The sequence below is a fragment of the Typopeltis vanoorti genome, chromosome 3 (genome assembly GCF_054136105.1).
Source record: "Typopeltis vanoorti isolate ZY-2024b chromosome 3, IOZ_Tvanoo_1.0, whole genome shotgun sequence".
NCBI classification, from domain to species: Eukaryota; Metazoa; Arthropoda; class Arachnida; order Uropygi; family Thelyphonidae; genus Typopeltis; species Typopeltis vanoorti.
In genome coordinates this window covers 2,547,014-2,561,364 of record NC_143551.1, presented here as the reverse complement: position 1 = coordinate 2,561,364, position 14,351 = coordinate 2,547,014, and the positions used below count along the sequence as shown (strand labels likewise).

Sequence of the window (14,351 nt, the reverse complement as noted above, 5' to 3'; positions counted from 1 at the left end):
TAATCACTGCCAATATCAGTTTGTCTTAGGAGGTTATGTGTGATTTGTGTGTTGTATATAATCAATTAAATAGTGGGCAGATCCATTGGGTGAAGTCCATGTCCACTTTCTTGATGGTTTTATGAGGATACAGAGTATTAGTAATTGTTAAATTATTTTGAATGACAAAATCAATAAGTTTGTATCCTCTTTTATTGGTTTCACCAAAACCAAATGCACCACAATGGGGGGGGGGGGGAATTTCTTCCACTATCTATATCAGTTTTTGCATTGCAGTCTCCTTGAACAATGAGATAGTCTTTATTTGGAATTTGTTTTATCACTGAGTTTATTTGTCTGTAGAAGTCATTAATACACTCTTTGTCATATAATCATATAGGTGCATAGACATGTATTGGTTTTCCTTTAAGTCTAATGAGAGCTACTCTGCTCTTTATAGGTTTAAAATCTGTCACATATCTTTTGACAGTTTTATGAATCAAAAAGCCAACTCCCATATCCTCCTCCTCCTTGTTGTGCCCTTGAATAAAGCAAAAGGTTTCCCTCATCTGTAACCTGTTCTGCTTGTGGTCATTTCACAAAGCTCCATGACAGACTATTTATAGCCTGCGAGTTCATATTGTAGTAACTTGATTGAGTTTACCTCCTTTGTGACGTGTTCAGACATTCCAGATACCAACCATAAAACTTCTTGTGAGTTGTCAAGAATTCTAAGTAACTGACTGCCATCCCATTCTGCTCAGTTTCAAAAGTAGTTTATCATAAGGCACTCTTATCAAACGAGTTAGCAGAGTTGAGATACTTTTCTAATGTTGTTCTTGTGAAATGTCAGAGGAGATTTTTCTTGGTTATCTGTTCAAGACTTAAAGGGAAAAAAACTGATGCTGAGAGGTCAATCGTATCAATAAGAGATGCTACCATTGCACCATTCAGGATGCAAAATAGATTGAAACATGGAAGGATAGAAGTTGCATTCCACGATCTTGTTGAAGGAACAGAAGGCTCAGCAGCCACTTGAGCAGGAGCCAAGCTTTGTGCATTTGGCCCTTAAAAGTGCGCTTTGGATTTGTAGATGATTATTTTTGTAATTGTTACAAACCATAGTCTAAGCCCAGTGAGTTGCTGAAGTTTTTGATTCTAACCAGTGAGGAATTATTGGAATTCTGATGGGTTTGTGTTCAATCATCAGTAATGATTTAATAATTTTTGTTAAATAAAGAAACAGCGATCAACTGATAACAAACAATTTGACTTCTTTACCAGTATTGTGTGACGTTGGAGAAGGGAAGCAAGTCTGAATTGTGGAAATTGAAATCACTAAAGAAGATTATCTCACTGGGATAACTAGACTCTATGTGATCAAAGCAGATATAAATAGTCAAATAGGTTGGTAAAGTCATTGGATTTAGTAAAATTAAGGCAGCAAAGTGAGGTAAGGAAATCTTGAGCCAAAGCAGATCACACAAAGGAATTCCAAGTCTGATAGCCTTTAGTATGGGATATCATACCTGGCATATCCACAAAGTTCTGCTCTTCGTACGAATGGCATTAATAACTATTTTGTTTATTAATTTTTTTTTTTTTTTTATAATGAAATACCACCTGGAGATTTTTTGTTTATTAGTTATGAAAAACCACATCACATAAATGCCTTACATTTTCAGCTTCACAAAAATGGGGGCTCTTTCTACAGCATGTTCCATGATAGTGTTAACGTTTCTTGCTTCAGTGCCCTAATTTCTGCAAAAATGTTCTCATTCAGCTGGATTGTTTAGGACTTGTTCACATACACTTTTTCCTTCAGGTAACCACATAGAAAGAAGTTTGGAGCTGTCAGATCTGGAGAATGTGATGGCTAATTTATCTTCAGATCTTCACAAAATTATTTCCTTGGTGAAAATGTTTTTAAAAATTTCAGAATTTGGTTAATTGTTGGTTGTGAATTTTTCCATAATTAATTTCTCAAATGTTCTTTAAGAATATCTAAAAAAAAAAAAGATATTGTATGTTGGTAAAGTCAGTCTGCAAGTTTTTTTTTTTTTTTTTTTTTTTTTTGGTAGTGAGTAATGTAGTATAGATCAGCGCAGTCAGCAGTTCCGAAGGATTCAAGGTAACGGTGGGATGCCCAGAATCCAATCCATGTCCTTTCACAGTATCTGCACCCCACGAGTTACTGTATATAGACTCACTCCATGCACAACCTGGTAAAGTAAGCAGCAGAAGGATTATTCACTATTAGAGCCTGTAGAAATCACTTTACTGCTGTCCTGCAGAAGAATAGCTAGATTTTTGTAACCCACAGCTGATTCGTAGGTGTGCACCTTTTTCAATATGACTAATTGGTAAAATATTCTGTCATTCGCACTCTTGGCATCTGCCCAAATGTCATAGCATTCCTATGATACTAATACCCTTAAATGGAGGAAGTACTCTAGTTAAATAATTATGGTATGAAGAGTGTGAATAGGGAAACTCCACCTGAAAGTAAAAGTGAAGAGGATATATATATATATATATATATATATATATATATTTTTTTTTTTTTTTTTTTTTTTTATTTTTTTTTATTTAACTTGTTAAAATAAACATTACACGATAGGCAACAATGACTATTTACATATTATAAGTATATATTTACAGAGAAAGAAAAACATTTTCCTTTCGGGTGTACAATAGAGATATAAATGAATATTCAAAATTAACAGTTCAGTTTCAGTCTGAGTTATCATTCAGATGAAGCACATTGTCGTCGTCAATCCAGAAGAGGGTACCAGTTGGATTCCACTCCTCTAGGAATTTCGCGACAGTTCTTGTTTCTTTGAAGTGCTCAAGTTCCAATAGAAGCCTGCTTTTTAGTTTCTGACGGAGGATGTGCATGAGGGTTTGTGCAGTTTCAGTGATGGATGGGTGCTGGTTACTTCTTGTCTGTTTTAGGTAAAAGCTGTAGATGACGGCCTTAGCGCAGATGAAGATGAAATTGCATGTTCTGTGTCTGTTCTGTGTGGACTAAATTCCAGTAGTCTTCTTGGCTGTGTGTGTAGTTACAGGTGCTAGAGGTGGTATTCAGGGCATAGGTGATTATCACTTTGTTTGCAGGGCAGGTCAGATATGTGTGTTCCAAGGTGCCTGAAACGTCACAGAATGGACACAGCTCCGTTTCTCTTAGCTTAAATAGAGCTTTGAAGGAGTTGGCAAGATGTTATGCCATAGTCTCCACTGTATTTCGGAATCTGGTTTGGCACATTTTGATTTATATGGCAGATCCCACTGAAAACTGTGTGGTATATGCAGCCTTGTAGATGAGAGTGTTAAGGCTGAATATAAGAATGGTGAGGATGGGGACACTGACATGAGGAAGTGGTATATTTTCTTGTAGTTGGAGGGATGAATTGGAAGTGAGGCTTCAGATTGTACAAGATGAAATATTGGCCCCGAGCAGTTTCTAGAAGGAATACGGATTTCCTGAGGTGTAGCGATATCTGGATAGGCTTTTATAATGGAGGCGTGCAACTGTTGATATTGCTTTTCAGTTTTTGGGTTATTCATTGGTAAGCTTGTGAATGCTTTCCACTTTAGGGTGTGGGTTAGGAGGTCTCCTATGACTCTTATTCCTGCCCAGTTCCATGTAGGGAAAAGAAAAGGCTGGCCAGTTGTGAGACTTGTGATGTTTTTGTTTGAAAATAGTGGTTCTGTAAGTACAGCTGACTCTGTTGATCCTGTGAGTGTGTGATGGAGTCCTGTGTTTTTCCATCGCTGTAGAGCATCTTTGTAAAAAGGAGGTAGTTTAGGAGGAGATGGTGCAGGACTGGCCATTCGGAGGATTGTGGAAAGTGTAAGTCCTCTGGTGGATGCTTTCGTGATGTAATCGAAGGTGGTTACATAAGTGTGATTGCATTGAAGTGTCTTTAGGAGGAGGATTATCCTGAAGGATCGAATCTTGTTTTCAAGGGAAATCAGGCCTTGACCTCCCTTGCTGAGTGGCTTGCAGAGTTGAGGGTATGTTGTCCAGTGAGTTTTGTTCCAGAGGAAACGTTTGATTTCCTTTTGAATGTGGTAGAGAAATTCTTCAGGAGGTGTGAGTACTTTGAGGGTATGCCATAAGACACTCGCAGCCATCTGGTTAACTATTAGTACTCTTCCTCTAAGTGAAGACATGGAACAAACGCTGTTCCATTTACCTAGCACCTGTTTAAAACGATTGTGCAGCTGTGTCCAGTTCAGTGTGTTATATATTTTGGTGTTGCCAAGGTGCACACCTAAGTATCTTTGTCCTTCGCTTGACCAGGTACATTCGATCGGAGAATCATTTCTAGACTTCCATCTGCCTGGCCGCAAGCCCGTGGTTTTGGCAGAATTTAATTTGGCCCCTGAGGCTTGTGCATATAGTCTGTGTGCTTCCTCGGTTACTGTCATTTCTTCTTCATTTCGTACTATTACAGTGACGTCATCGGCATATGCTGGTAAGGTAATTTTTTGATGTGGTTCTATTATTCTGGTTCGTTTGGAGATGATGGTGTCGTGTATTCTTTTTAAGAAGGGTTCTATGGCCAGTGTGTATAATTGACCAGAGAGGGGACATCCTTGCTTGATCCCTCGAGAGAATGACAAAGTGCAAGTGAGCGTGTTGTTGATTTTTAAACAGAAGTGTGCATCTCTCTAAAGCAATTGCACTGTTTCAATGATGAGAGGACCATAGCCAAATGCCTTTAGAACTTCATAAAGGTATTTGTGCTCTACCCTGCCGAAAGCCTTCTCCTGATCAAGGCTGACGAGTGCTAGGTCTTCATGTTGGCTGTTTGCGATGTGGATGAGGTCTCTTATTAAATGGAGGTTATCATGTATTGATCTTCCTGGGACAGAGTACGTTTGATGTTGGCCAATAACTTCAGGCAGTGTTGGCTTTATTCGGTTTGCTATAACTTTGGAAATTATTTTGCAATCGGTATTAATTAGGGAGATTGGACGCCAGTTTCGGATATCCGTGTGGTCTCCCTTCTTTGGTATCAATCGTGCTACTGAGGTCGTGACGGATTGTGGGAGGCCATTGATGTAGGCTTCTTGCAGTGTTTTGAGGAGAAGTGGTCCGAGTTGATTCCAGAAGATTTGGAAAAACTCTGACGTGAGACCATCAAGGCCAGGAGATTTGTTCTTTGGCAAGGATGTGCATGTGGTTTTCAGTTCATGTAGCGTGATTTTCTTTTCTAAGTGGTTCTGATCTGTTGCAGAGATTTTTTTTGTTTCTTTCAACATTTCGTGAATGGCATGATGGGATGTTCCTGCAGTGCTGTATGCATTCTTGTAGTATTGTAGGATTTCAGAGGTGATTTTTCTTGGATCTTCTGTGATGCTGTCATCTTGAAGTCTGATAGCAGAGATGGAATTTGCTGCCTGGCATTTTTTTTCCAAAGAGAAAAAATATTTTGTGGGGGCGTCTGAAAGATTTATTTGTGTATGCCGCGATCCAAGTAGGGCACCTTTTGCTGATAATTCTGCCTGTCTTTGCATGGCTTGGAAGGCAGAATGATGTTCAGTGCTTTCTTCTGGGAGATACTTGAGCTGTTCTTCAAGTTGTCTGATTCTAATGTTCTTCTGTTGATTTTTCTGGTGACTGTAGATCTGCGTAAAGGATTTTATTCGTGATTTTAGGTGGGGCCACCATGTTTTCATTGGTTCTGTATCCACTTTCGAGTGAGTGAGGTTGGTTATTAAAGCCTGAGTGTTTATTATATAATCTTGATCTTTCAGGAGAGTATTGTTGAAGATCTAGTAGGCACTTCCTGATTTGGATGCTTCCAAGGATAATGAAAGTTGCAGCTTGACGAAACAATGATCTGAAATGTAGGAAGGGATGTGTGAGATGTTTCTGACTAGAGGCATGGTATGTTTGGAAATGCAGTATCTGTCCAGTCGTGCTTGGTAGAGTGGCCTATTTGTCGCTGTGATTGCTGACCTCCATGTGTAGGATTTCTTATCAGGATGTTGATGCCGGAAGACGTCGATGAGTTCATTATCGTTTACCAGTGTTTGAAGTTTGTTTATTAATTGGCTACGATGTTCAGCACACCGAAGTCTGTCTTTTTCTTGGTCAAGAGTGCAATTAAAGTCTCCCGCTATTATGACATGTTCTTGGTCTATACTAGACAGATGGTTTTGAACGAAATCCAGGATTTGTGATGCCAGAGCATCCTGCTGTGGTATGTAGATGTTGAACACATGCAGGGTATTATGGTTGGGTGCTATTATGTGAGCATACAAGGCATATCCTGGTATATCAGCAATCACTTTTAGTTTGTAGGGAGATCTATGATGTACACCTAAGCTAACTCCTGCTCCATGATGTTGTTGGGTTGCAGAGTGCTGTAAGTCATAAGGCCACTCTGCCCATCTTCTGGATAAATTGGATGAGGAGTTGATGTTTGTTTCTTGCATTAGTATTAGATCTATATGATATTTTTGTACCTGGTTAAAGACTATTCTGTTGCGTAGAGCAGAGGTACATCCTCTTGCATTGAGAGAGAAAAGGCTTATAGACATTATGATTTATGAAAGTTTGATTGTAAGTTTAATCTAATATTGGTCCTGGTACTGTGTTTGTAGACCATTAATTAGGTAGTCGATTCGCTTACTCCTGTTAACCTCTGCTCTGCTCTTTTTACATTTCAGTTTCGAGTGTAGGTCCTGAAGTTGAGATATTAGTTCCGGGATTCTTGTGGTGTATTTAAGGGCTATAGTTAGTTTGTGAGGAGAACCTCGCACTTTCTGTATGAAGGATGACAGCTGCTTCATGGTTAGGGGACCCTCAGTGTGAGGAAGTTCGCCCTCAGCTTCCTCTTCTTCTAGGTCGTCATGTGGAAATACAGTTTCCTCATCGTCTGGGAACTCTGTTTCTCCTTGGCTGGCTGCAGGTGGAGAAAGGCCATTTTGAGTAGTTTCTTCTATAGGGTGAGGTTTTGAATTAGTGGGAGGCTGAGTTAGTGATTCTGGTTGCTGGGTCTGGGGATTGCTTTTAATTAGTTCGTCCTTGTGTTAGTAAAAAGAAAGAAGTTATTTGGTATGCCGACTCTATAATAAAACATGCTATTGATGAGCAAGTTTTCCTGTAGTGAAAATTAAGAATATAAAGGAAACAATTCAAAAACAGAAAAGCAAAAAATAACCAATATCATAATTGTAGTAGGTACTAATGACTTAACTAGCGATAAGTTCAGTATGAGAGAGGACAAAAGGGCTGTTGGAAGAGTGAAGAGTCAGAAAGTGAAAATTGTCAGTATTTTACCTCAATATGATAAAAGTGAATTAAGAAGGGCCATGATGTCAGACGATTTGATGTGTAGGCTGTCTAGAAGGAATCGATGAGAGTTTTTCGATGTGCGAAGTGAGTTTGAGGGAAGATGGATTTGAATAAAAGGGATGGCCTACACCTGAATGCATTTGGTATAAGAAGTCTTGAAAAACTAATAACTAATAATGAGTATAAGAGCAATAATGTTATATAACTGTGCTAATGATGGGAATGGGCTTTGTCATGGAAATGTTGACTAGGAGAGAACGATTTCGGCTTTATGTTCATCTGGTTCAGACCCATCAAATGTGTACAAAGATGTCTTCATATATAAGGCACTAGAGAAGAATAGAGATCTACAAGTTGTCCAGCTGTGTCCTGTGGACTGCAGACAAGAGTATATAAAAGAACATGCAGGTAGATTATTATTATGTCTGTACACGAATGCTAGGAGTATCAGAAACAAAGGGGTAGAGTTTGTTACCTTAGTAAATATGTTGAGACCTCAGTTGTAGGCATTAGTGAAACCTGGCTATCAGAATCAGACATACTAACTGGTATCAAGTGTAAAGGGTACACTATTTTTAGGAAGGATAGAGAGGATAGGAAAGGAGAGAACATGCTGCTAATGATATTGGATGACTTGTATCCGGTTAGATTTGAGGCCTATGATGGTAATAGTACTACTACTAACAGTATTTTTGTCAGTGAATTTGAAGCCATCTAGTGTGAGATGGAATCTAACAACATCAATTACATACTGGGGTATTGTTAGAGACCTGGTGGATCAGTTGCTAGTGATGAAGGAACGCATTAGCAAATAAAAAAAGATGAGAGTGGATAGAGTAATCATAATGGGAGACTTTAATTATCCAAATATTGATTGGGTAGCAGTAAAATCTCATAAGATGAATGAAAACGACTTTATTGAGCTGTTGTAGGGACAACTTCCTAAAGCAGCATGTGACAGAAGGAACTTGAGGTCCATTCAGAAAAGGTTACCTGTTGAACTACAAAGCAAGAAATCATGACCAACTGAGGAGTATATTGAGTTCAGTGGAGTGAGATCAGTTGCTGGATGGAAAGAATATCGACAGTGCCTGGGAAGCATTTAAACAATACTTAAATGATGCGATATTAGAGCGTGTCCAGAGAGTTCGAAGAATAAATAGTATATGAGTCAAATGGATGTGTAATCTTATTAAGCAAGAGATTCGTAAGAAAATGATTTTATTTATTTATTTAGCGTATGGCTCAAACATGAAAAGTTGCATTACATTAATCCCTAATATATATGGACATAGTAATAGACATATGTACAATAAGAAGACATAATACAGTCATAAAAGAGAACTCAAGAATAGGCTACAACTGAATGTCTAGGTTGATTATCCAGTCGACCGCACTTGGTGTAGCATGGATGAAGTCTAACAGGTTTCCACTGTATGCACATAGGACACATTCTGCTATAATATGATTAATTGTCTGGCAGGGTGATCCACAGTCGCACTTAGGTGAGGCAATCATGCCCCATTTGTAAAGGTGGTCTGCACATCTGCCATGGTTGGTGCGGATTCGGTTAAGGGCAGACCAAGTTTTCCGAGGTAGGTCAAAACCTGAAGGTATCTGTTGAGTCCACTAATTCATGGAAGATCCCTGTTGAAGTGTTACACCAGGACTCTTTCCACTTCTCCTTCATGTTGAAGCTTGTCTCTGCAAGATTTTTTACTGTTAAGATTGGAGGGTGCCTTGACTTTAGCTTGTTTATTTCTAGGGGTGGGATGTCTTCATGGATTGGAAGATTTTGGATTTCCATGATTTTGCTGAGAAGAAAGTTGGATCTGCGGATGTGTGGAGGCTGGATGTTGCTTAGCACTGTGAGCCAGTAGGTTGTGGTTGATTTTACAGTTCCAGATATAAGGTGCATAGTGGTGTTAAGCTGGGCATCAACCAAATACACATGGGTGCTGTTCAGCCATACAGGTGAGCAGTATTCAGCTGTAGAGTAAATGAGGCCAAGAGCAGTGCAGCGAAGCGTTTTTGCTGAGGCTCCCCAAGTTGTTCCACATAGTTTTTGCAGTATATTGTTTCTTGTTTTTAGCTTGGATGCTGTGTTAATGAGATGTGGTTTAAAAGATAGAGCGACTTGGCAACCAGACTGTCTTCTCGATCTCCTGGTTACAGCACACATGAACTCAAGAAAATGATGATGTGGAATGAATACTGTGTGTATAAGGATGATGTGCATTATGAACGTTATAAGCAGCAGGCTAGAATTGTCACAACTGTTGTATGGAAAGCAAAGTATGAGTATGAAAAGAAACTGGCTCTGTGTGCTAAAGACAACCCACAAGAATTCTATTGAGATGATGCAAGTAGACGAAAGAATGAAAATGAAAGAACAATTCTTCTAAATGCAGATGGCATGAGGGTTACAGATGCAGAAGAGGTTGTTCAGTTAATGAGTGCCCATTTTGTTAGAAGCTATCAACCTGTTGCATGCGACATTCACCTCACTGCTACCTCTTCACTGGATGAAGAAACTCAGGTATATGAGGAAGAGGTATTAGAGCTGTTGCACAAGCTGAATAAGAATTCGACAATGAATAAGTGCTGATTGGATATCAGCACTTATTCATTGTCTTAAACTTGTGCTAAAAGAGTGTTCAGCTGAAGTGGCTATTCCTTAGATGAGGCTGTTTAAACGAGTCTCAGAACAGGGAAGATTCTCCAGGAATGGAAAGAATGTATGGCAATTCCATTGCACGAGGGTGGTGCAAAGACTGATGTATCCAACTATTGACCAATGAGTGTCTCAGGAATGGTGGTGAAGATTTTGTAAAAATTTTTTAGGACTCACATTCAGAAATGGGTTTACAGTGAATCTCTACTTTGCAATGAGCAAAATGAATTTACTAAGGCGGGTCACATTTTAGCAACTTGTTCACATTCTATAACAATGTTACCATTGAACTAGACAAGGGGAATGGATACACCATGACACTTTGGGATTTTGCTAAGGCTTTTGACTGAATACACCATAGTAGACTGTTGTGTAAATTGGAGAATATGAGTTTGGATTATAGAATATTAGCATGGATAAGATGGCTGACTGACAGATATCAAAAAGTGGTATATGGGGGATGTGAGTGTGCAAGATTTAAAGTAACCAGTCATGTACCACAAGGATCAATGCTTGGTCCACTGTTATTCAATCTACACATTAATGATATTGGAAAGGATTTGATAAGTGACATACTTTGCATCATCAGCTATTTGCTGATGAATGCAAAGATAGGTAAGGTTATCAGGAATGCTGCTGATATGCGGTACTTGTAGAATGATTTGAATAAGCTGGAATTGTGGCATGGAAAATGGATGTCAATTCAATGTCAGTAAATGTAAAGCCATTCACGTCAGTGTGATTAGATATCCAATGTCGTATTATATTTGTGGGATTATGCCTGAAGAAACTGATGAGGCAAGGAATCTAGTAGATACAAAGTTGAAGTTCATGGGCTATGTAGCAAAGATTGCAAATATAACTCAAAAGATAATTGCAATGCTGAAACGAACATTCACATGTAAAGATAAGGATGTCATTTTTCCTCTTTACAAGTCCTTGATAAGACCTCACTTGGACTATTATGCACAAGTCTGGTGTCCTGGTTTCTATTGTGATTCTGATATGTTCAAGAGAGTGCAAAGGAGAGTGTTAAAAATGATATCAGGATTGTGGAATACTGATTATGAAGACAGGTTGAGAATTTGTAGATGGCAGACACTAGCAAACTGGAGAAAGAGGGGTGATATGATTGAGACTGACAAACTTCTGAAAGGGTCATAGAGGATTTCAGTTGATGGAATTTTTTAATTTTTGAGAGTGGGGAAAGGACAAGAGGGCATCCTTAGAAGTTGAGAATGACAGCCGCTAAGAAGGGGGTTAGGGCAAAAGTTTTCTCTGATAGGGTGCAGCATGATTGGAATGGATTGCCATTGGATGTTGTGAGTGCAAGTAGTGTGAATGAATTCAAGAATAAGTATGATAGCTGGTGTATGTAATATGTGGCCTCCCTCAGTGAGTTCCTTAATCCCTGGAGATCTCTCTTAATAATAATAATAATAATCATCATCATCTTCATGCTTGTCAAGGATTTAGGCCTGTTCCAGCCTTAGAAGTCATAATTGAGTCTCTTAAGAGGACATCCTGGTTTTCTTTTTGCTAATGGTTTATAATTTAAGGCTTGTTTTGGTAATCTTTCTGTTTTCATTCTTTCAACATGTTCCATTTATTTTTGCTTATATTTTTTAATTTTTTTATATTACTGATTCCTGGTTTAAAATTTCTTCATTTCTTTTATGATCAAATAGAGTATACTTTGCAGTTTTTCTCATAAACTTCATTTCAGCTGTTATTGATCTTTGTTTGACTTTTTGTTTTACTGTCCAGATTTCACTTCTATAAAATAGGAGTGGTAGGGCTCAGATTAGGTTTCAATATAGACTTATTACACCTGTTATTTTTAAATATTTTGCAATTTTTAGGTTTATATATTTTTCATTTTCATATGTAATCATACATTATAAATAGTTAAATTAATTCACCTGTTCTCAATTCTTGTTATCTATTACTATTTTAGTTCTTACTGGATCTTGTCCTTTAAATGTCATTGTTTTTTTATTTTTCTGTTGATATTATCATTCCATAAACTTTGGTTATCTCATTTAAATTTAAAATATCTTTGTGTAAGTTATCTCCGAATTTGTAATTATTATTTGGTCATTGGCAAAAAGGAGAGTGTTTAAGTTCACAGTAGGAGAAAGTTTAATACCTTGATGGAAATTTTTATTCCATTTTGTTATTTCATTTAGGTAAATATTAAAAAGAGTTGCTGAAAGGGGGACATCCCTATCAGACTCCTTATGTTAGCTTTTAGAATATTATTTGGTATTTGTCTTTCTTTTAATATGTTAAATAAAATGCTTCTTTTGAGTTTGTCAAATGCTTTTTTCAAAGTTAATAAATGTGATTAATAATATTACATTAATAATAATAATAATAATAATATATTACCTTGATGGAGCTGTGATTTCAGTCAGGATTTCTCCATGACTGCAGGGTGTAAAGAGTCCAGGTATTCCTGTCTTGGGCCTTTCTTCTCCATTTTCTTCGAACTTTCTTAATCATTGGGTCTTCCTACCTTAAGGCTGGTCTTTCAGGTTTCTGTTTGGTATCTCTCTCTCAGATACCAATTTGTTACTCTGTCCATCTGTTGTCTCTCATTCTGGCGAGATGTCCTGCCCATCTACTTTTGCTATTGTAGATTGCTTTTATTACATCTTTGAGTCTAGATGTCTCCTGATTTCTGTGTGTCTTACGTGATCTGTTTTATTTATATTGCACATTCTTCTTTCTATTGCATGAGTTGAGTTGTTATTAAGCTTTATTCTTCTTTCAAAGTTGTGTTCCATGTTTCACTGCCATAAGTTAATGCTGGTAGAATGTGATTATTGAAAAGGTGGACTCTTATTTCTATATCTATGTTTTGATTGTTGATTGTTGATTTTATTTTGTTGAAGGCTATCCAAGCAGCTCTTTTTCTCCTTGCTGTTTCATTTTTGATAAGTTGTTATTCATTTTTATGGACTGTCTGAGGTAGATGTAATCTTCAACTTTGTCGATGGTGTAGGATTCTAGAGTGATTGTGTATTCGTTTTTCAACCATCTTGTTTTGTCTGGATGTATTTTTAATCCAATTTTTTGATAGTTTCAGCTTATGTCATTCAGCATTGATTCTAATAGTTCTAGGGAGTGAGATATTAATTCCATATCGTCGGCAAATAATAGGATATTTAACATCTCACCATCAATGTTTATTCCACCTTTCATGTCAATTTTTCAAATGATGCTGTCCAGAGTAGATGTGAAGAGATTAAGTGATATATATATATATATATATATATATAGAGAGAGAGAGAGAGAGAGAGAGAGGGGGGGGGGGGGGTTCTATATCTCAGGAACATGGCAATAGCCACTTCCTGCCTCTAATGAGCAAAGCAGTGCGATAAGACCTCTTCCACTTCTAGAAATAATTTTTAAATTTATTTTCTTATGTCAACATTGTCTTAGCTATAATATGTTCTGTCTGCTTTTAGCTGTGATTTATGTAAGTGTGAGCATTATGCTCAAGATCACTTTATAATTGAAAATATTTTGTCTATTTGTGTTCTAAAATGTATTAGTTTATTAAAGAGATTATGTAATTTTATGATATATTAATATTAATAATTTGTGTTTATAGGCTGTGAATACATATATCCATAATGAACAATCCAAGTAAGTAAACACTGAACAGTTTTGAATATATATTTTTTATTGTTATCTTTTAAAGCATTTGTACTCTGGATATTTCTCATAGATATAATTATAATGGATATTCATTAAATAAGTGGGTGGTATGAGGGTTAGATAAGAGGAAGCAACTATTATAGTGTCTTGTGTAATGTCATCATCAAATTCCTGACATGTATCCTCAAGAGGTGTACAGGATATTATAGTACTCCGTGAAAAACTTACGTCACCACTCACTTCCTATCTACAATTTTCCTCCAAATCAATCTCTTAACTGTCAAGATTCCAGCATTATCAGATCTTATATTTCTCTCTTCTAAGGCACATTTTACTGTATCAATCCACCTATATCTTGGTCATCCTCTATGTCTTTTTCCTGCCAACCTGACAGAGAACACATGTTTTGCTTATCTTTCCTCTCCCATTCTGTTTAATGGGAGAGGAAAGCTCCACCTATTAACCACCTGAGATTAGCTCTACTAACAGTATTGTCAACATAAGAACGTCTGTCATGGTGAGGAAGAGACAGTGTTTGTAGAGTGGTTTAGGGTTATCTCGTAGTCGTATGAACAATTTGTGCAAAATTGTAGTTGATAACAGGATTCTCAGTATCTATACATTGTTGATCTGTGCAAAATTTGAAAATTTGCCAGTTGAAATTTTTCATGTAATGAAAAGTTTCTTCACCAATTGTATAAAACACATTTTAGTATAACA

At 37.3% G+C, this 14,351-nt stretch overlaps 1 protein-coding gene across 1 annotated transcript in view; it reads left to right on the top strand.

Annotated features, from left to right (window-relative positions):
• The window catches only part of LOC150107865 (ribosome biogenesis regulatory protein homolog), a 285,588-nt gene that overhangs the window by 246,444 nt on the left and 24,793 nt on the right, over nucleotides 1-14,351 (top strand). Inside the window, exon 11 of the mRNA XM_090415397.1 lies at nucleotides 13,585-13,619. Within this exon, the coding sequence (XP_090271523.1) occupies nucleotides 13,585-13,619 (35 nt within the window). The remainder of the gene's footprint in view (nucleotides 1-13,584; nucleotides 13,620-14,351) is intronic.